The sequence below is a fragment of the Psittacula echo genome (assembly GCF_963264785.1).
Source record: "Psittacula echo genome assembly, chromosome: 2".
NCBI classification, from domain to species: Eukaryota; Metazoa; Chordata; class Aves; order Psittaciformes; family Psittacidae; genus Psittacula; species Psittacula echo.
Genome location: NC_137737.1, coordinates 60,103,174 through 60,126,261, shown reverse-complemented (window position 1 = coordinate 60,126,261; position 23,088 = coordinate 60,103,174). Strand labels below are relative to the sequence as shown.

Here is a 23,088-nt window from a genome sequence, read left to right as displayed (position 1 = left end):
TTAATGAGGAAAAAGTGACCAAAAATACAGCCCAACTTGGACAATATTAAAACTTGGTGCAGTCTCAGTAACTGGAGGTGGCAGCAAGACCTAGGATGGCAGCTTACAGCATATTCTATACACGTTACATGTGACTGCAGTATATTGTAGAGTTGAAATGCAGTGTCTTTTCCCATAGAGCATGCTTAATATTGTAAACAGGATGCAAAGTGTGATCTCACTGTACTGCAAAGTATGCTTTTCAGATTTGAGAGCTGGCTCTGTAAAAACTTCATCCGGGCCTTATGCTTTCTGCAATATTTTGTCAAAATTTATTATTTTTATGATGACGTAGATTACACTTTCTCTGGTCCCTGAGATTTTCCCCACTGACCAGAAACTGCACTTGGAAAGGTTTATTCTGCACAGGATTGGAAAGCACTTGTTTCAGGATAACTTTGTTCTGACTGAGAGTTTAAAGATATGTCTCTTGCAACCTACTCACCGTTGTATTTTCTCCATGATACAGGAAGATGAAGATCCTAACAAAGGTGATCAAAGTCGGTCTGTTGATCCTGGTGAAGATAATGTTACAGAGCAAACCAACCACATCATTATTCCAAGCTATGCATCTTGGTTTGACTACAACTGGTAAGAAAGTATTTGGGAACTGGATGAAGACTTAGAGCTGTGGACCTGGTGTAGATCAGGAAAGGCAACTCGGCATAGCTCAAGCTAATTGAGATTTACTTTAAAGTGAAGTAGGTGTATGTGGCCTCTGTGCTTTAATTCCTTCTCTTATAAAGTGAAGGTACAATAATACATCCCTACTGAGAAAATTGACAGTAATAACATCCCCACTGTGAAAATTATGACAGTGATAGTGTTTTGTCATGAGATCACTCTCCTGTAGTGCGTGCAAGTGCCTTTTGGGAGTGACTGGTAAATAGTGATTGGTTAAAAACTCTTTGATTTGTGCATTTGTAGTAGCAAATGGAGTTCCTGAAAGCTAAATCAGTCTGAAACACAGCTGAGAGGTGACTGAAGTCCATCTGAAGAAATAGAATAAACTTCATGTTGCCTTAGGCGTACATGTTCTTGTAAAAGGCAACCTTAAATCATCTCTGTGGTGGCAACAGTGGACATGAGAAGGTAGCTGGAAGCTTTTTTAATGCAGCTTTGCTTCTTTAATGAAATAAGCAAATTTCAAAGGGCCATGCTACCATATTAGGGTTTCTTGAAAATTAAAAATAACCCTTTCTATAAATGTTCTCTCTGAAAATAGTGGTTTGAAGGTGTGCAGAGTACTCAAAGATTATTTTGTATTTGAATCTGAATTGTTTATATACATTACATATACAATCTGAATTGTATATTTCTGTAATAGTATTCACGTGATTGAACGTCGTGCTCTTCCTGAATTCTTCAATGGAAAAAACAAGTCCAAGACTCCAGAAATGTAAGTAGAACATGTGAATATATATGTTTGTAAGAGTGTAGCAAGGTAAAGGAGCTTCCAGTTCCAGGAGTCCTGTGGTCACTTCAGCTGTGCATGTGTTAAGCTTATATTAGTAGGAGCATAAAAGAAAGAAAGAGCACCTGTACCACCTCTTTTTCTTGTAGTTTGATAATGTATATGCATTATCAAACTACAAGAGGTAAAAGTTTAAATATCAAAGTAATAGTTAATAGTGGTTATCCAGGAAAAATAAACCAAGTTGCTCCCAAGTAATACTGGAGCAAATTCACAAACTTCATGTGGTACAAGGCATGATCATCTTCCAAAGACATCTCAAAAATTTCATGATGCTATACTTAATAGTCGTCCGTGTTTTTCTCTGTTTCTTACGCCATATTTGAGACTTGTAGTTTTGCATGTAAGCACTGATCACAGAGTTTGTTGTAGGATGCTGTGTCAAACTGGAATGGATTTTGCACAGTTATCTGTATTGATTTCACGGTTCCCTGAGCAACTGATGGGTAATGCTGAAAGTGCAAGTGAGGTTCGGAAAATTAATCTTCACAGGCCTGCGATGTAACTGTGTTCTCAAATACTAGGTAGTCTGATTTAAATCAGACAGCTAGAGTTGCACATTGCTAGAAGTAGTATGTTTTTTTTCTTATATAGCTGTTCCAAACCCTCTAGTGACACTTTAATTCTTGACATTCCTATTAAATGCAGATGGAGCTCTCAGTTGAATTTAGGTCCAGTTTGTACCTATTCCATTTCATTGTGAGACCTGGTATCTACTGCAGAACTAAAGTGTTCTTAATTCAAAAATTACACACACACAGCTGTTTAAACAGCTTGAACAACTTCCCCGAAGCTGTTTAAATTAAACAATAAAAAAGGCAAGATGATTATTGTCTTAAGGTATTGCAGGTTTTTTCATGCATCACATGGTTAACTTCTGATCTTTCTTAGCAGTGTAACAAAATAAACTGCTGAGTTTGCAAACTGATTTTTTTTCTCTTTCTACTTCAAACTAATGATGGTAATAAACCATCCTGCATTGCTCTTCAGCAGGTGGACAGGGCGTATTTGAGTGTTCTTGTGTTTGCATCTCCTCTTTTCAGGCATGACTTATTTTGTGAGGATTCTGATATAATGTTGAGGTAGAAATTAAAAACTTAAGTTTTTTTCAGTCTGGAGAAGAGAAAGATTGGGGAAACCTTTATAGTAGCGGCCCAGTGCACAGGGTGGTTACTGAGACAGTGGAGCCAGGCTCATTATGTGTGTGGCAGAACAAAAATAAGTGAAACTGAAACACAGCAAGTTCTATCTAGATAAAAGGAAAAATTTTAATTCTGAAGATGATGAAGCACTGGGATGAGGCCTTGGGAAGCTGGGAGTGCTCTTCATTGGCGTCTTTCAGGCCTTTCTGAAGAAACCCCTAAGCAACCTGATCAAAACTTGGTCACAGAGCTATAAGCAACCTGGTCATGAATATGTTCTGGGGCCCCCAACCTGAGAAGGATGTGGAGCTGTTGGAGTGAGTCCAGAGGAGGCCACGGAGTTGCTCCAATGGCTGGAGCACTTCTGCTGTGAAGACAGGCTGAGAGAGCTGAGGACACCTTGGAGCAGCTTCCAGTGCCCAAACAGGCTGACAAGAAATCTGGATATAGGCTTTTGACAAAGGCCTTCAGGCATAGGACAAGGGGGAATGGCTTTAAACTGCCAGAGGGGACGTTTAGATGTGATCTGAGGAAGAAGTTTTTCCCTGTGAGGGTGGTGAGGCCCTGGCACAGGTTGCCCAGGGAAGCTGTGGCTGCCCCATCCCTGGCAGTGTTGAAGGCCAGGTTAGATGGAGCTTGAAGCAACCTGGTCTAGTGGAAGGTGTCCCTGCCCATGACAGGGAGTTGAAACTGGATGAACTTTAAAGTCCATTCCAGCCCAAACCACTCTGATTCTATGAAAATGCAGTGCCGACCGTGGTTTGAGTAGGATATTGGCTTAGAGTTCTCCTGAGCGTCTCTGGGACACTGCATGATTCTCAGTCCATAGTCCTTATTTGCAGTTTCTCTGGAAGTCTGATTTGCAGAGCTATGTTTCCGAAAATTTTGGATCAACCAAATTATTTGGCAATAACTAATCAGCATATTTTTGTTTTGGAGTTCTTGGACTCAGTGTCTAAGACTGCAAACAGATTGAATTCCGAAAGAATCCTTATGTTCCTGTCATGCTTGTCACTGATGTGGTCATCGCATGTAATCCCATGCTTCTTTTTTCGGCTGACATCATAACATCAGGTCTCCTATAGGTCATCCATAAGCTGCTTCTGGTTATTGGCTATAAGTGAAGCAAATTAGGGAATCCTCCCAGTCCTGATGTTAACCTAGATTTGTATTTTTGTTGTCATTTAGGGATTATAGGAGTAGCATGTGCTCATGGCTTGGCGTTTTCAAGTAAAATAGAAGCATCCTTCTGAATGGAAATGTTTTGCCTCCAGCTTAGTTTTCAGGCCAGGGAAAATTCTGTGTTTCTAAAGCACACACAGTGTCGTTCTTCTGACTGTAGTGTCTGGAGGGTGGTTTCTGTCTTAAAAGAGATTTTAACTAAATACTAGTTGATTTCTCTTTCTTGCTCTTCACAGGTTTTAGCTGATGGGTCATGTCATTGTTGAAAACAGATTCCCTTCAGGATAAACTTCAGGGATGTTTCTGTCTTAGGCTTCTCTCTTCACCTAGTAACATGACCTTAACTAGTAAATATTAAACTAATTTCTGCAGCCAAGACTGCTTTAAAGTACCTGTTCTTGGTCTAGCAGGTGTTAACCCAGTGCTCTACAGGAGCATTGGAAAATGTTCCTGAATATTGCTCCATGGAAGCAGCTCTCTTTTTGTTTCTTGCTTACCCAGACATTCAAGGTGGAGCAGCCCAGCATGTAGTCACATAACTTATTTCCATCAAGTTTTATATGTAATTTTATCAGAATGAAGATGTAGGATTTTGTCAGGAATGTGTATGTGCAGCAACACATCTTGCCTTTGAGAAGCACTGGTGTCCATCTCTGTAAGCCTTATACTTTTTGGTTACCAGCTGCTTTTGCATGCCACATATGAGGCATCCACATCTTGAATTTTCCAAAGGCAGAAATCTGCTTATAATTGGCTGTTTTGAACACCTCTGCATAGGATACTTGCTTGTATTTGGCAGGTTGGTTTTGTTTCATCGAGAGAACAGGTCTGGCAATTTTACAGTAGTTTATTTTGTTCTGAACAGCTTGCATTGGTGTAAGTTCCAGAAATTTACTGAAAAAGCCTGCGAAGCAGTGTCTGCATTGCAGGAAACATTCTGAACCCCAATACATGTTTGCCCGTGTTCTGAAATAACGGGAATCTCATGAAGGTCATTTCTGCTTCAACTGTTCCACCTCGGTGGGGAGTGCAGTGCTAGTTCCTGGATTCTTGCCCCCTGCTTTTCATAGATCTTATCTTCTCCAATTTGCTATTCTGTAACTTTTCTGTACTGATCTTTTTATGGCTTAAAAACTCCCCAAGTAGAAAGAGTAGCATTCCATTTGGTGTACTACTTCTGGTTTTATGCTCAGCTCTTTTTCCTCCCAGGCTCTTGGAGGGGATTGACAAGGATTATTTAACCAGTTTCCACATGAAGATCAGGCCCCATTATTTTTTTTCTGCAGCTCGTGGTCTGTTGCACAAGTATTTGGTTAATGACCAAGCTGCAGCTGCTATGTGTGTAATTTGCAATTTAAGCGTGCTTCAATGTACTGCTAATCCAAACACTGATAAAATCCAGAATGAAACGGTCTGGAAGAGATGGGTCATATTCCATATATAAAAATAAATTCTACTTACCTTTTGCTTTTGATATTAATTCTTAAATTTCATTAATAAAAATTATCTATTGGTGTTTGCTTGTCAGTAAGAAAGGTGTTTGGAGAAGGTGAATCCTAAAATACATATCCTAAACTTCTAGACTTCAGTGTACATGAACTATTTATCAATTGTCTTCCAGATACCTGGCTTACCGCAACTTCATGATTGACACCTATCGCTTAAACCCTCAAGAGTACTTGACCAGCACTGCCTGCAGAAGGAATCTGACTGGAGATGTGTGTGCTGTCATGAGGTAAAGGCCATGGCTCTTTCAGCCACTGCCTTTGCTTTAATAAAAAGAAGTAGGAGCTGCATTAAAAATGAAAGTGCGCCAGTATGACAGCATAAGTGTGGACATATAGCCATCATACTGTTGATTAGCAGTTTCCCCACTTTTACGGCAACCAGATGACTATTTTATACTAATCTTTTTATTTGTAATATTGTCTGCTTGCTAAAACATGCCTGCAGATTTTTGGATCTTAATTTGTGATGAGTTAGGTTCTGCTGTTCAGTAAACATGTGGATTTTTTTCAGAAATTCAGTTCTTGCAGCTCAGTTTTGTCAGTTTTAAGCTGCGAGCTGCAGCAGAGCCCTAGAAATCTGCAGCTTCCTAAACGTCAGTTCAGTGACGAACAGTTAAGGACAAACAAGGGAAATGGGTTAATGTTTGTGCAGCCCATACAATCTGTACATTGCCTGCAAATTGCAGCCCTATCTTTCTTTGTCTACACTTAATTAATTTTCTGTTATCTGTAACCAAAAATATCATGTTTTGTTTTATGCAACATGCTGAAATGCATTCAAGTCTGCACAAAGCTTATGCTGTGTGGTTTGTATTGCTATTTGTGATTAGTGAAGGACTGTAGAAGATTCTGGATCTGTTTGATCCAGAAACATAAACTCCCCCATTTGCTGTCTCCTTTCTGTGGTGTCAAGTAAATCCAAGGCTTCAGTTCTTAAGATCTTAATTTGTCACATTGTTTCATAGAGTACATGCTTTTCTGGAGCAGTGGGGTCTCATTAACTACCAAGTGGATCCAGAAAGCCGTCCCATGGCAATGGGCCCTCCTCCTACTCCTCACTTCAACGTGCTAGCTGATACACCCTCTGGACTCATGCCTCTCCATATCCGCACTCCGCAGGTGAGCCCCACAGGTTGCGCTAATGTGTGTGTACCTTTGCTCTAGCCAGTGTCATTTAACATCTCTGCAGAATAACTTGTGCGTGATTTGGTGATGTGTTCCTTTTTTTTTTTTTTTTCCTTTTGTCCAGCTAGGTTTAGAGTTTCAGGTAGTTTGAATCTCTGAGCTCTGCTAGCATTGTATGCAGGCGATGCTATCTATGTAAAGTCATCTCTGTAGATTTATGTTTGACTGCCTTGTTCAGTCCATCTTCTATTTAACGCTTGTCTGAAAACCTTGAAGAACTTTCGATTCTTGTCCCCTCATCTTTCTGTTTTAATGTTTGTTCACAGGTTCCAGCTGCTCAACAGATGTTGAGTTTTCCAGAGAAGAACAAGGAGAAACCGACTGATCTGCAGAACTTTGGACTTCGCACAGACATATACTCAAAAAAGACTTTAGCAAAGGCAAGTATGTTGGGATTTTTTTTCCCTATCTGCTGCTATTAAGATTTCTTCCTCAAGTGTCCTCTACTAGATGACATTGAGATGATTTACGTTACTCATAGATTCCTGGTTTAGATTTTGTTTCCATCTCAGTGTAGGACACTAAGATATGTGATTGTGTTGGGTATCTGATGTTATAGAAACAAAGACGCGTACCTACCCCAAACTGGTTAATACTGTCAGTTTTCAGATGCTGAACTCTTGTTATGTTACTTTATATTTTACCTGAATGGCTCAGCTTCAAACTATCCATTGATTCAGTACAGAAACAGAGATTTTTCCATCAGGGTCTTTATCCTGTTTTCCATGTCTGAGCAGGGTTTTCCAGGCTGAGCGAACTAGATAGTTGCTTGATTACCAAAGGTGTCACAAAATCACTACAAGGGGGTATTTTAGCACTGTCACTGCAATGTATTGTATTAGATAGTTAAAGTTTTGAGATATCATTGCGGTGACCTTGGCAATTCTATAACCTCTTGCTTGTCTCCTGCTGCCGGATACCTGTGTTTGATACCTGATAGTGCTTGGAGGTATTGCAGTAATACCATGTTACTATTTCAACGTCACCTTCCATTTGGTAGTCTATAAAGTTTTGCTGTTTAGTGCTTCTCTTGGACTCGCACCTAAGAGTGTGTGAGCCCAAGAGGCTAATTCTGTGTAATTGGTTCATTTTCCTGAGAGAGTATTATTGAAACCCGCAAGATTACTTTGTACACTGTCATTTATACTATTTCTACTTTATTTATCACCCGAGAGAGAACTATTAAAAAAAAAAACCAAAAAAAACCCCAAAAAAATAACAATCCACAAAAAACCAAACAAAACCAACACACAGTAGTTCTAGAGATAAGCATTTTTTATAAATCCTGATTCCATCATTACATTTATGGATTGACTTTTTTGCTTAGTTTTTGGAGGTATAAATATTCATGTAAAAATTCATGACTCTTCTGCTGGTTCTAGACTCTGGTTCTATTTACAAACATCTGTACCAATGAACTTGAACAGACATGTTTGCAGAAGTTGATTTCCGTTTTTGTTTTGTGTCTGGCAATTGCTTTTTTGGCTCTTTGTACAAGCCTGTTTGAGAACTGATCAGCTGCTGGATGACTCAGTTTGATGAATGTTCTGTTTTGGTTAGTGATTTGCTTGTGAAATGCATCTTGATAGGTTTACCTCTCCTAAATATTCCTTTTGCTGTGGTCCTGCACAGAGACATCCAATCTAGATAATGGTCTTTCATAAGCAGCTGAGAAGGTGCTTTTGTCCTTATTTGACATGGAATGGATCAGGGTGTCTGGAATCACAGAAGGGGAAGTTTTCACCAAGAGTTTGGTATCTTTTAGGAAATCTCACAAGATATAGATTTGGGAACAGCAACCCTTGGAGCTAGTGATTGCTGAATATGCAGCGTATCTTGTTGTAATTACTCTGTCTTTTCACATAGCTCATCTCACTTGTAAAGATTTATTGTTTTGTGGGTGTTTTTTTTTTTTACTGAATTACCGATGAACTTTTCGATAAATGAACAACTTTTGGGACCGGCACGTACCTTATACAGTCAAATATGTGTGCGTTGGAAGCTGATGTGGGCTAAAGTGACTCTGACATAAACCTTATTCTGCTGGGAAAGGTGCTCTTTAATCTGGTAGAATCCCAGTTGTGCCTGAATCAAGTAATACCATCTCCTCATGGGACAGCAGCATCCTTCAGCAGTATGGCAGCTTGGGGGGGGGGGTTTAGATACTCTGGTGTGTCTATCTGCTGCTGGCCTTTGAACTGAAGGATGCTTTGTGTAAACTGCTCTGTTCTTTGCTTAATTTTACTGGCAAAACTCAAGCTGACCAGAACGCCATCACCGCACCTAAGGGGCTTTATTATTTAGGAAAATCCTCTTTGCTGTTTATGCAAGCAAAGCCAGCCAGGAGAAAAGGATACCAGATCACTTTGCTTTAGCTTGGAATAAAAGAAGAGTTGCAAGTTCTCCTAGATGTGTTGGAAAGGTGGGATCTGTGGACCCCAGCCTCCACAGAGACTGCAGAAATGTACTCACCTGCGTGCTGTAGCTGCATAAGTACATCATGTGAATTGAACCACTGTACAAAATAACATGGTTAGCTGTAGTAGGAAGGCTGTGAAAAGTACATGTTTGACTGGATCAAATAACAGATTATTCCTCCTCTTAATGGTTTCTTCAAGAAAGTTCTGTGCATTAAAGACCTGTATTTCACCTTTTTTGTCCCTCTTCTGTCTTTTGTAGAGTAAAGGTGCAAGTGCTGGAAGAGAATGGACAGAACAAGAGACATTGCTGCTATTAGAAGTAAGTACATGAGGGCAAAACCAGAGTCTAGGAAAACAGAACATGCAGAATATCATTACACACTTTAAAAACCTACATATAGATTAATCTTTTTTTTTGAGGTGGAGTTAGATGACAGCTGCATGCTTTTACAGAGAATTGAATAGGGCTGGAGAGTTTATAGTGGGAAGCAATCTCTTGGGACTCAACTGATGTAGCTGGAGGAGCAAAGCGATTGAGTATCTGTATGTAGAAGGCAGTCCTGCGTGTCTCATTGTGGTTATGTTTTTAAACTGGTAAAAGGTTAGCTCTCCCTCAAAATCATCTCTTTGACCATCACAATTACAGGAATGTTATTACCAAAAAGGGTTGGCTGTAACATCTTTGTAATAGAGGGGCTTCACGTACTTTAAGGTTTAAATTCTAACTTGTACCTACAAGGAAGAAATTAAGTATTTAAGAACATTTGCATAAACTTAGAAACAGATCTTGCAGTGCAGAGAGGTCTTTTCATTAAACAGAAGTTACTAACAGCATGAATACCCTTCAGGTAATGGTTTACTGCCACTAAGATAAATACTTTGAAATTCTGATAATCTTTATAGGTTCATGGCTATGCCACAGCACACAAGGGAGGGAAAGAACTAATTTTTAAAGTTTAAATAGTTAAGAAACAGTTGAGGCTGTTTCCTGTCTTCTACCACAAAGAAGGGAAGCTCTTTATTTGGTGGTTCTTTAGTCCCATACATCTGCTCATTCTTTTTGCCACAGAGCTGCACTTGATATAGTCTTTCAGCTTTTTTTGGGAAGTCTACAAGAAACACACATGAGATGACTTAAATGAGCTACTGTAAAAATGAGCTCAGAGAATTGCTAGCACACTTGATCAGGTTTTCATCCCTAGATTCCTTAATCTGATGTTCTTGAGCCACATGGTAATAGTCAGGTCTCTTGGAGTCCCAGAGGTGTACTACAGAATTTTGTTCAGTCTTCCACACTGACATCACGGCAGCATTGTTTTTCATAGTGTTTCATCAGAAGAAGAATCTCTGGCCTGAAATAATTAATGAGCTGCCATTTCCCGTAAATAAATTATTATTACCTAGCTTTGTTCTAAAGAAACATTTTCTTGATGTAGACTGTGGGTGGTTGTTGATTTTTATCCTTTTATGTAATTCAGGGTTCTGGTCTAAGAATTACAGTTTGGGGTTTATTTTTGCTGGTTTGTTTTTATGTGAAGAGAGAGCTTAAAGCAGACGGCAATTGCATGATTGTGCTGGCTTTTTTTGTCTTTATACATGTCGGTAAATCTATTGAAAAGTTAATTTTATAAGGAAAAGTATGGACAATGGATCTTGATGGTGCTTGACATTGTTGAACTTGTGTTGAGTAACTTCTTCTCTGAGCTAGCCAAAGTGCCTCAGCACAGTAGTCTTTGATTCAGCCTTCACAGCTCAGAGAAATGTGTTCATCAAACAGCCAAAATAGAGTTTTGGTGGGGCTTTTTTATGTTAGGTTGGTACTCGCTGTTTAGTTTGTACTTTTCTATTGCCATGTGGGAAGAAGTTTGTTTATAAAAGTTTGTAACGAAAAGCTAAATTGTCTTTCATGGCATTCTTGTGTGGAGAAGCAAGACTAATGTCTTGATATGGTGGCTGCTTTGCTTACTAGCAGTATTATTTAAAATTCATTTATAGCTTATGATCATACATAGCAAATGGTAGCCCAATGAAATAATCCAGATACCTTAAAAAAAACCAAACCCAAACAAACAAAAAACCGAAGTCTTGAGACTGCAACTTTATTTAATGTGCTTAAATTAATAATGGTGGCGTTTTTCTTTGGTCTTTGTAGATTTAACCTATGAATAAATCAGTAAAGAGTATATCAGTTCAAGCATAAGTAATTCAGCTGTAACAAGCCAGCTAAGTCCAATTAAATCCTCAGGGTAGATTTAGGCAACTATATATGCAGTGAAGCTCTGAAAAATAAATCTTATCTAAAATAATTACTGTCCTTCTGCCTGTTGACTGAATAAATTGGGGGAGGAAATACTGTTTCCCTCCCAGATTCATCTTCCCTGCCACACTGCTTGTCTGTATCTCCACAGAGTGCTATTCTTGCATAGTTAAGTGTATTTTCAGCTATTTATAGTAAGGACAGCTATTGTGAAAGCCAGCTTGTCTAGCAGAAACATAACAAGCAGTGAAGGAAAATGAGCAGAAAGCCCTGCATGGCCATGAAAAGCAGAGCTGATCTAATACACTAGTGTGATTAAAAATGGATAGGCAGTGACACACAACTTACAGCACAGAGATGAAATTAGGGAAAGTGAAATGAAGGTTGAACTGACTAAATATTTCCCCATGAGTATGACCTAGTGAACTAAGCAGTTTCTCATTTCTTTAAACACTTGGGCAAGATCAGACAGAGGTCAGAAGAACGGTTCACAGGCAGTTAGAGACTACTGTGGTGTGGACCAGGTTGTCCAATATTGTCTGTCTTTGATTCATTCCCAGAATGGTGGATTGGGATGTATTCTCCACATGATGTCTAACAGATACATTCCAGCTCTGGATTCTGCCTTTACGCTATGAAAGGTTGTGCATGTGGAGAGTCATGCATTTTACCATGAAGGTTGAGATTTCTAGTAGTTGTCAACCTTGTGAGAAAGATTTCAAGTATTGAAAAGCCATTAACTTCATTTGTTCTTAATGTTCATGCTTAAATGGACATTGGTTGGGGAATTTCAGTTGTCATAAGTAGTTAGATGAGGAGGAGGAGGATGTTTGTGTCTCCTGAAATACATTATACCTGCAAACAGGTGCCTTAAGGTCCAAGGCAGTCTGTCTTATGGCCAGCAAGTCAGTGAGGGTGTACCACAGGGATCCCTCACGCAGTCTGATAACACCTACTTCAAACTCTGTTCTCCTTCCATCAGTTGTTCCTAAAATGCCTGCTCACTTGCAGTGAAGCAAAGCAGTTGCCTTTGTTTGTTGTAGGGTAAGTCCAGAGTAAATAAAAACCAGCATGACTTCTCAGCGAAATATATTAAAAATGAAAATGGGATCTGCAGCTGAAACAGAGAGGTGTTTACCACCCTTGCTCAGGCCTCTGGTATTAAATATTTTCAGAAGATTTCTGTTATGCCTATAAGTTGCAGATCTCATTTTCATTTTTAAGTTAGACACATTTGGCCTAGATCTCAAATGGCTTTTTACTTTTTCTTGGTGATGACCAGGAATCATCGCAGTAATGTAGAAGTTAACAGTTCAGGATACTTAAACACTCATTCTATGCTATCAAAGTGCATAAATAACTTGAAACAGTTTTCAGGAGAAAAAACCAAAACACTTCTTAAGGGATAATATTCTGTTAGGCTGCCACTTTGTTTTTTTGCAATACTAATGGGTTAGTTTTTCAAAAACTAGTACAAGGACTTCAGTAGCTCACTGTTACTGAATTATTTTGTGAAGATACTTAAGTAACTTTAAAAATGACTGAAATGCTGAATTACAAAATCCTTGATTTAATTGGGAAGTTCTTCTTTTATCAGGTGTCTTATCTATATAATAATGACTCATTAACCTGAATGCATAACAAAAATCAGACTGATTACCAGTTGCTGGAGAACTGATTTCTTCTGGCTTCATGATATAGAATATCTGTTCCTCTTTTTTCCTGGAATATTGGTTTGATGCTCTTTTATAACATCTCTTGGGTCTAAAAACTGGACTTCACCATCATAGCTAGTATACACGAGTGAAATAAACTCTGTTCGTGCCCCAGAGAGCTAAATGTGCCAAGACATAAATGAGAGAACACAAGAACAGGGGGAGTAGTTACGGAAATTGAAAAAATTGGTGAGATTTAGTAGGATAAGCAGACTTCTCTTGAAAGATTTTCGTGTTGAAGCAGAATGGTGAAGCTCTAACTATGCAAATATTAGTAAATCTCAAATCTTCTGACTATTCTTTTTGATCTAGTAACAGCATAAAACCCACAGTTTAAATTTAATCGGTGTCCGAGTCAGATGTTCATACTTCTTACGAAGAATAATTTTGCTACCAGAAAAAATAGCTTTAAATAGCTGTCTGATCCCAATTTATTATTCCAGCACCAAAATAACTAGTATTGGAAATAATTTTTTTTCAAAAAGTAGGGGTTTTCCCCCAGAGTAGTTAATGTATATACAATAATTTTTGTCTTTTGCAGGCTCTGGAGATGTACAAAGATGATTGGAACAAAGTCTCAGAGCATGTTGGGAGCCGTACCCAAGATGAATGCATTCTCCATTTTCTGAGACTTCCGATTGAAGACCCTTATTTGGAGAACTCTGACGCGTCTCTGGGCCCGCTGGCGTACCAGCCCGTCCCCTTCAGCCAGTCTGGCAATCCAGTGATGAGCACCGTTGCTTTTCTGGCATCAGTGGTGGATCCGCGGGTGGCATCGGCCGCAGCAAAAGCTGCATTAGGTATGAATTTGCCGAAAGATTTGTTTTTACCTTTTCTCTACCACTTTGCTCTCAGTCCGCTTTTAAAATCAACTTCTTCTAGAGTTTGTTCTGGATGAGTTTACACATATGTAGAAAAGAGGTCTACTGATACCCAGTTTTGTGTTCTCTTATTACTGAAACTGCCAATTTACAGACCAGCTAGAATAGCTCTTAAAGGCCACTGAATGTCTAAAGATGGCTTTTGTGCTTATTGACTCTTGATAGTGTTTGCAGGCACCACCTAGTAGTCATGGTGCTGTGACCACTGTCATTAGTTTAGCTGTGGGTAAATGCACAAAGCTGAACTCTTTTTTTTCCTTTTCTGTTTGTATGAAATTATCTGCCGTAGTTATATGTGTACTCAAAGACGCTTGTTGAGATAGTTCCTTTCACTTTTTTCCTTATTTTTCCATGTAAAAGACAATTTTATGTAATTGGGAGGAAACCCCTTCCTATAATATTTGAGAGAGTAAATTAACTACCTGTTGTGAAAAGAAGGAACTTACATATATGAGAATTTCCTCTGTCATGAGATGCACCTGCACATTGATCAGAGAAAATCATTACTTATAATTTGCCATAAAACCCTCACCGTATTTCTTTTTTGGGTTTTTTTTTCTCTTACCAGAGGAATTTTCTCGTGTCAGAGAGGAGGTACCGCTGGAGCTCGTTGAAGCTCATGTAAAGAAAGTACAGGAAGCAGCAAGAGCCTCTGGGAAGGTGGATCCAACATACGGTCTAGAGAGCAGCTGCATTGCCGGAACAGGTCCAGATGAGCCGGAGAAAATCGGTAGGCTGTTTGTTAAAATGCAGAAATTTCTCCACATGAGGTTCCTTAGGGATTTTCTTCTGACTTGTAATAAACCACAGGTTCACCTCAAATAGGAGATGGAAATCATCGTGGGTAAGGAGAGTGTGACGGGTTCTGCTTGCTGCAGGATTAGTAACTCTTGACACTGAATTAGTGAATTCAGGACTAGCTTTAGTTTCAGAGATTTGTTTTCTTGCTTTCACTCCATGGAAAGGCTATTGCTTTGAAGGCACAGAGTTGAGTGAGCAAAAATACCAGAGCAGGACACTTCATGCTATTTCTGTGGGTATTAGAGTAGTTGGAGGGTGCTGCCTTTCTGTCACTGCAGTTGTGATAAAACTTGAGTTTTATCGGCTCTTTGTGCTGCAGCTGAATCTGTAATGTTATATCACACTTTTGGTAATAGGTTTTCACCCAAGTCTTGTACTCTGAGTACATTGCTAATTGTGATGGTAGCAGAAGAGGAACTTTTTATTTAATGGTAGATTGGTATACAGTAATGCTATAGTTCATGTTTCTAGTTGTATATTATACTGCTGTACTAAAAATGTCTTGTGTAAGAGCTTGGTTTCAGCTGAGCTATATTCTGTAGTATTTGTCAGATATTCTGGTATGAAGTCTCTTATCTGAAACCTTGATAGGTCCAAACTGTCTACTCATTACTATGGAAAGTCAAAGCATGTTCTGTGGAAACTCCCTATAAAATGAAACCCTTTCTGTATAGCTCTCTTTTGGATCTCCTTTAACAGTAAAATGGGTAGACATAACAGTTTGCTCTGTACCTGCTGACTTTCCCAAAGACTTTAATCTCTTCAATTTGGTGCAGATCTGCCATCTTGTCAGCAGATCTTTGTTTTCTTTTTAGCATTGTTGGCTGCTGTTTTGTTCAGTGTATCACCAGTTTGGTGAATTCAGTGACTAGACTGACAGGAAGTTTTGATTTGGGCTGTGCTTGTGCATCTCATAGTTGACCTGCTGTCACCTCCTCTAGAGACATGGGCCAGGCACCAAATTGTGCGGTAGGATTGTGAAGGACCTGGGTGTGTTTGCTGTTCAGTTATCAACTGCTAGTCATGCAGGTGAAGATGCAGGTATAGCATTTATGGTACTGATTGTCCATTGTAAAACTGCACTTCTAAATTCAAAAGTACTGTGTAACTCATCAAGGCATTTTTTAAATAGAGAAGAAGTTAAGAGACAACTTAATCCTTCTGTCATGTTTTTCGTTTCTACACTTAGTGGGACAGACTTGATGTGAGGCAGCTTGGTGCTTTGGGAAGATGTGAAATATATGCTGAAAACGGAACACTGGCACCTGAAATATCTGCTTTTCCCTGTTCCACAATACTCTGTTCCACAAAACTGACAGCAAGCATCAAAACTCAGTTGAAAGGGTTTATTTTCAAGTCTGCTATAAAACAAATCTAGGTGTTATTCCCTCTTCCCTATCCTCCAGGTACAGACGTGACCGTAGTATGTTACGGAACTCTGTAATGTGTATACTACTTGGAGTCCTAATTGTTAATCCTGCAGCACAATCATGGAAGTTTACCATTACTAGTCTGTAAGCGTCTTCTAGGAGAATTTGCGCCCAAGTTGCAAGTTGAGATTTTGAAGTGTTTGTCATTTAATATGAGGAGTTGGAGAGCAGATGACCATAACATGATTATTTCTGAATGAGCTATATGGTGAGTTCTGTAAGTAATACTGTCCTGTTATAGCTAATGCAATTTGTATAGGGCTGTGACTAATGGAATAAATTAGGACAAGAGCAGATGGTTCCCCCTGGGGGACCTGCTCAGTAAGAGTGAACTGGGTCACTTGACAATCTGTGGTGCCTTCCAACTCCAAAACAGCTTTGCACTGGAGGGTACAGGGGAACCCATAGCTTGCACTGGCAGAGGTGTGCTTAATGCATTGAAGTACAACATTGCAGGGTGCTACTTTGAAGTGGAGCTGTGGTTTTGCATTAAATGTCACTATGGAGAACTAAAAATGTCTACTTAAAGTTCCATACTATAATTAAAGTTCATCAGTTGTTGTATTTTAGAAATAAAATTACATAAATTAACTATATTATTAAGCTCCTTAGTAATTTAAAAACTCTTAAAATTGGTGGTTTATAAGCAATATGGAATGCAAAAGGGGAAAATATGACTGGAACAGATTGCAGGAACTTAAAAAGAGATTCTTGGATATTAATTTTAACTTTTAACTCTTCATTGTTAGTTTTTTCTAAAAACTGATGATCATAGGATCCCAGACTGGTTTGGATTGGAAGGGATCTTAAAGCTCATCCAGTTCCAAGCCCCCTGCCACAGGCAGGGTCACCTTCCATTAGACCAGGTTGCTCCAAGCCCTGTCCAGCCTTGGCCTTTGAACACTACCAGGGATGGGGCAGCCACAGCTTCTCTGGGCAACCTGTGCCAGTGCCTCACCATCCTCATAGTGAAGAATTTTTTCCTAATACCTAATGATGTTTCCTTTTAAATGAATATAGGAATGCTTCAGTAGAGTTATCAGAAGACTCAAGTGGTTCAGATGCTGTGGTAAGCATGATAGACACTGTCTTTTGCTTTCTAAGATAGTGTCCCACTGTAGGTCATGCAGTATGATAAAGGAAGCTACTCTGCATCAGTTTTAGTAAAAATGACTGGAAGAGACCAAAGAAGGGATCCCAGCTCTTGGGCTAGCAATGAAGCTCCAGAGAAAAGAAATATTCAGTACACCTGTGTGTGGTACTTAGGCATTTCAAATTAAGTCTTCACTGAGGATGTGTGCTTTCTTAGTAGCTTTCCAAAGGTGATTAACTATACTGATTGCAAATATGTGCACTGAGTGAGGCACAAGGCAGTCTCTGAAGTGCCTGTGTTTGAGGCAGTAACTTGTGCATTTTAGGACTTACTCTAACAAGTATTTCACTGGAAGTGTCTCCACTGACACAAATGTGAGTGCTTCAAGCTGTAGCTCATCTGTGATGGTGAACACTGAGGAAATGGTGGTCTGATTTACTGGGAACACTACAACTGTAAGCGACTTAAACAGATGATTAAATTTAACATGTTATGGATGGTTTTGTACCATTCTCAAATACCCATACCAAAAAGCTACACAGAAGCGTACATACACATGAGAAGTTATTTTCTTTCATTTTTGGCAGAGTGATTGCTCTTGTGGTCTCCAGGGTGTGCTTTAACTGTGAAATAATGCAAGCATTGCTAAAATGAATTGACTCGGAGTACCTGATTCACTTTGCATGTATCCAGGTGCCCGTGAGCTAGTTCTGCACCGCTGGAGGATTGAGTCCATCAATTTCTTCTTGTGATGGACTTAACGCAGCTTGCACAAAAGCTGTGGTAGCTTTCTGTCAGCTCTCCAGCCATCTCTGTGGATGCCCACCTGGTTATTGTATGCCTACAAGCCGTGTAAAGCAGAAATGAAGGAAGCTCCAGTGGCTGTGGAGTCCTGGCTTAATGTGGAAAATGTAAATTACAGTTTAAATAATAGCATAATTACTGTTTGAGACTCAGGATTTTTCCGTAGCTATAGGATATTTCCTCTTAAATATTGATATTCAAGCCTGACTTCTGACTAGTGGTATGTATTGCCTTAGTGAAAACAAAGGCGATTAGGATGTCCTGCGGGCATCTTTAAACTGTTTACTGAGCTGAAGGTTTACTGAGCTAAAGATTCTGTGCATTTATATGTGGGATTTTGCTTAATATTCTTCTGACAACAGTGGAGGTTACATATCTGCTTGTGCTGCAAGTGTCTGTTTGCTGGTAAAGCAGTAAATTCTTACCATAGAAATATTGTATGGTTTTTTTCTTGTTGACCTAAAGTCAGCTTAGCTTCTCCGTAAAGTCACTGGGCTTCATCAGAAGTCAGTTCTAAGTTCTTCATGTATAGGAAACAGGGCTCCGTGTTCTTGGAAATGACGCAAAACAGGCCAAGCTTCCATAGAGACAGAAAATATTTGCAGTTTCAGGTTGGAAGAAGGGCATGGAGAGGCAATGTTTCCTTGTCTGCAAGTGGTTTCTCTCTCTTGAAAGATGTCTTGTGGTGTCTCACAACCATCTGCCTCTTGCTGATTTAAGAAGCATTGTTAATTTGATTCACCACATCCTGCAAGGTACGATACCAAACCTGCAGAATAAGGTTAAAGAGCATTGTTGGTACCATGTAAAAGCTATTAAAGAGTCTTTCTCATTGAAATTAAGTCTTCCCCTTTTGTAACAGGGACATAAAGCTCCAACTAATCAGTTCCTCTTTGCATTGGCTGTTATGTATTTTGATTGATCTCATTAGATCATACAGGAAAATCAGTACTGTTGTATTTGTACCTAGCTGAAAGGCAGGAGTCATTTCTGTCATCTCGTGCAGAAAGTCAGAAATGGTTGGTTTGGGTTTTTTTCTCATTCTTTCATGTATGAAATTGAGATTAATTTATACAGGACTGTTAATTGTTTTGAGGTACTTTCAGTAGCCTCTAATTTAGAAGCAAAAACCTGCTTCACCCCAGGTAAACTTATTTAACCCAAACTAATTATTGATAATTTTCCTTTTCTTCCTTACACATGTAGCATGTGTTCCTCTTGATGTACACAAGTGCAGAATGCCAGTGGGGACTGCAGAGCTATAGCGCTGTCACTGCAAATAATTGCTTAGTGGCTAATACAAGCAAACAGTTTTCAAAATCCATTGACTACAACCTGCCTAAAGTTGTCATCCTAATTTTAAAATAACATTTATTATTACAGCCAGGACTAGAAAAGCTAAGTTAAATCAGGATGTTTGCAATAATCTTAATGTCACACATACATATCTTCTGACTCTCTGTAGCTGGATGTGTCCCTATGTAATATGAAAGAACACTTTGTTCTGCAGAGTGTCCGTCAATGTATTATGACACAAGGGGCAGTCCAGGGGGCAGTTCTTCTTACTGTGAGATGCTCTGTGTGCTTCTTTTCTTTGAGAAAATTTTCTCTAAAGGATGGTTGGGAAGCAGTCTTTCTGTGATGTCCTATTTGCCTTGGAACCTCCTCCGCAGCAGTAGCCACCTAACAGCTCTTACATGGGTCTATGAATCGCTCTACAAATTTGCCGCGAGAAGCTGTGGCTGCCCCATGCCTGGCAGTGTTCAAGGCCAAGTTGGATGGGGCTTGAAGCAACCTGGTCTAGTGGAAGGTGCCCCTGCCTGTGGCAGGGGGATTGGAACTGGATGAGCTTTAATGTCCATCCCAACACAAACCACTCCATGATTCTGTGAAATAAATATTTAAGAAAACTTGTCCCAGTACTTCCAGAGAATTAATAGCAAGCACTTGGAATCTATGATGATGCTTGATGTGTAGTGCATTGTAAACCTACATAAACTCATCCTGTGCTCATGTCTTCAACTGTGGCAGCAACTCAAGTGTTGCTGGACACTGCTTTTCTTAAAAACTTCACCTTTAAGATGGGGAACATTGACATGTGTTGTAGTTGGAAAACAAAATCTACCATGTTAGAAACTGAGCTTTTAATAGAAAGGCAGTTCAGTCTTACCTGAAAGACACAATAACAAACTGAGTGTCTGATTAGAACAGAGAAGTGTGTGTCTTATAGGACTTTATTGTATGGCATTTGTACGTGTGACTTACAACTTTCTTAGTGTGATTCAGAATCTAGCAAGGAGTATTGTCACCTGTGAAGTTTTGCATTCCTGAGCAAATCACGTGTAACTGTGTGGCAAGAACCTTCTAGGGTTTTTTTTTTTCCTTCTCCCTCAGAGGATAAATGGGAAGCTGCAGCTCTCTGTGAGAGCTCCTTTGAACTAGGAGCTTTAAGCAGATGAGGTAGTAGGTTGGTGGTCAAGGTGCTCACTGCTGATACGGGATGCTGAGACTTGAATCTCTGCTCAGCCTGATTCTAGACTGGCGAACTTGAGCTCCAGGTTCTCATCTTCTGGAAGAGTGAAAAAATTATCAAGTCATTAATTTTTTAGAGACAGAGGCTGCCCTGTTTTGACTTAAAGGACATGGAACTGTTGGAACAAGTCCAGAGAAGGGCCATGAGGATGATCAGGGGACTGGAGCACCTCCCGTATGAAGATAGGCTGAGAAAGTTGGGGCTGTTCAGCCTGGAGAAGAGAAGGCTGCCTGGAGAAGAGAAGGCTGCATGGAGATCTCAGAGCAGCCTTCCGTTATCTGAAGGGGGGCTATACGGATGCTGGGGAGGGACTCTTCATTAGGGACCGTAGTGATAGGACAAGGGGTAACGGGTTAAAACTTAAACAGGGGAAGTTTAGATTGGATATAAGGAAGAAATTCTTTACTGAGAGGGTGGTGAGGCACTGGAGTGGGTTGCCCAGGGAAGTTCTGAATGCTCCATCCCTGGCGGTGTTCAAGGCCAGGTTGGACAAAACTTTGGGTGACATGGTTTAGTGTGAGGCGTTCCTGCCCATGGCAGGGGGATTGGAACTGGATGATCTTAAGGTCCTTTCTAGCCCTAACTATTCTATGATTCTGTGATTCTATGACTTAAAATTGTCCACAGACTAGAGCTTCTCTGGCCTGTTGTACTGGAGTTTTGGAGTTTTATATGAAGCAGAACTTGGAGTTGCTCCACTACTCCCTGTCATTAAGTTTTGTGGTGTTCATACAAAATTACAGACTTCTTTCTTTCAGTTACACTGTTATCCCAATATTAGGAATCCTGAAGTTCTTGGTGTTTGAGCTAAGCCACGCCAGAATGAAAATTTGTATATTTTGTGCACTATTTTCGTAGTTGAGCTCATGATCCTCCACTTTACCAGTCCAAGCACACTTGGAATGTTCTGCACTTTGTCTCCGCTTCTTTATGCTTTCCTTTAGCAAAAAACTCCTTTCTTTATAAACCTTTCTTTCATTTACTGGGAAGGATGACACTTTGAAGCTCAGTTTGGAGTTCTGTTTCTAGGCTTGAAATAGCTGTCTGACAAAATCTGATCTGGATTTTCCCTGTGACATTATTAGGTCACTAAATCCTAACTCTGCGATTAAACTTGTGAGGAGGTATGTCCCCAGTCTCCATAAATTGAATTATGGTGGCAGATATTTCAGATAAGTAAGTTTATTATCTTCAAGTAAGCAAAGAGGAAAACCATTGTCTTTCAATCAAGCATGTTAGTGTGTTTTTCTTATATATGGAAGGGGCTTCTGTAAAAACTTCTCTACAGAACTGTTGATACTAAAGCAAAACACTTCCTACACCTGTTGTTCTTCAGCGTAGCACATACGAATAACTGGGAAAATTAGGATTACTGGAAATGAGCACCCAACACCAGCTAACATCTTCAGAAGCTTTGAGATGGATCAGGGCTTTTCACCAGCAGTTTTATATGGGCATGGCAGCATGTGCTGGAGTCTGTGGTCTAAATAAGCTCCTCTTTAATGCCCCCATACATTAAAATATACCAGAATTTCTTTTCTTGCAGAACAGAAACTGAGATCCTAGTTGAGGAGTACAAGATTGTGCTGATGCTTCCCTCTTGTCTGTTCTTGCAGAACAGCTGGGTGCTGAAATAAATTGTGATTTCTTGGACTTTTAGACATTCCATATGTAAAATATCAGGAAGTAGTAGTATATTGTTCGGTGACCTTCATGGTATTCTACATCAGTATGCTTCTTGTTATCCTCTTATCTCAAGAGGCCTGCTGTCATTAGCAGGAACACTTTAAATGCATGCTTTATAAAGGAATAACTTCACGAACCAAGGGCTAAGAACAAGACCTAAGACCTTGTGTCCTAAGCACAAGAATATGCTAACTGCTGTTAAAACGCTCACTTATCTTATGAGGTGCATGCGTCCCGTACACGGTACCAGTGACTTCTCTTTTTTTTTTTTTTTTTTTTTTTAATTAATCAATATTTTTACTACTTTTTCCTTCTTCGTTTTGGTCTTCCCTGTATACCAGTTAAGCTGTTATCTGGTCATCTGTTGTAGATGCTGAAGTCAGATAGAATGATAGCTGGTCAGCTGCTTCTCAAAAAGCAATCTGTAATGCAAGGGCACCTGGCTGTGTTTTGGCAGAATCCTCCAGATATCTCTGTAATAGGTATTTGAATGCCAGACAGTAAATAGGAGGTTACAAGCTTGAAGAGCTCAGTCTAGTCAGTCAAAAGAACTAGCAACATGAGCAATGGCAGGAAGCACATAACTGTGTATTGAAGCTAAGGTTTTTTCATGCCTGGCCATAAAGCACTCTAAAGGTGCTTGTGGTAAAGGTCAGGATTTGGGTGTTGGCAAAGTCTGTTTGGGTTCTAAATATGAAAGCATAGGAGGCTGTACGGACCCACACATCTGTGGCAGTGAGAGGACCTGCCAAGCATCCAAACAGCTTTTATTACATACTTGCAGCTTCTTACAACTATTTCCCAAATGACTCGTACTTTTCTGTTTTGACCTCAGGGGAGTAACCCAAAGACTGGTTTGGTCTAGATAGAGATTTTTGGTGACCAGTTTGGAACTGGGGGCTGCAGTGGTATAGGTGAGCTGATCTTGCTATCAGTAA

At 39.7% G+C, this 23,088-nt stretch overlaps 1 protein-coding gene across 5 annotated transcripts in view; it reads left to right on the top strand.

Annotated features, from left to right (window-relative positions):
• SMARCC1 (SWI/SNF related BAF chromatin remodeling complex subunit C1) overlaps positions 1 to 23,088 on the top strand; it is a gene marked incomplete at its 5' end in the record, with an annotated part of 89,335 nt that overhangs the window by 32,593 nt on the left and 33,654 nt on the right. For all 5 annotated transcript variants that reach the window (XM_080639485.1, XM_080639486.1, XM_080639487.1 and 2 more), the window contains 8 exons: positions 509 to 630; positions 1,367 to 1,438; positions 5,459 to 5,572; positions 6,311 to 6,464; positions 6,797 to 6,910; positions 9,210 to 9,269; positions 13,464 to 13,722; positions 14,372 to 14,533. In XM_080639485.1, coding sequence (XP_080495611.1) covers positions 509 to 630; positions 1,367 to 1,438; positions 5,459 to 5,572; positions 6,311 to 6,464; positions 6,797 to 6,910; positions 9,210 to 9,269; positions 13,464 to 13,722; positions 14,372 to 14,533 — 1,057 coding nt within the window. The remainder of the gene's footprint in view (positions 1 to 508; positions 631 to 1,366; positions 1,439 to 5,458; positions 5,573 to 6,310; positions 6,465 to 6,796; positions 6,911 to 9,209; positions 9,270 to 13,463; positions 13,723 to 14,371; positions 14,534 to 23,088) is intronic.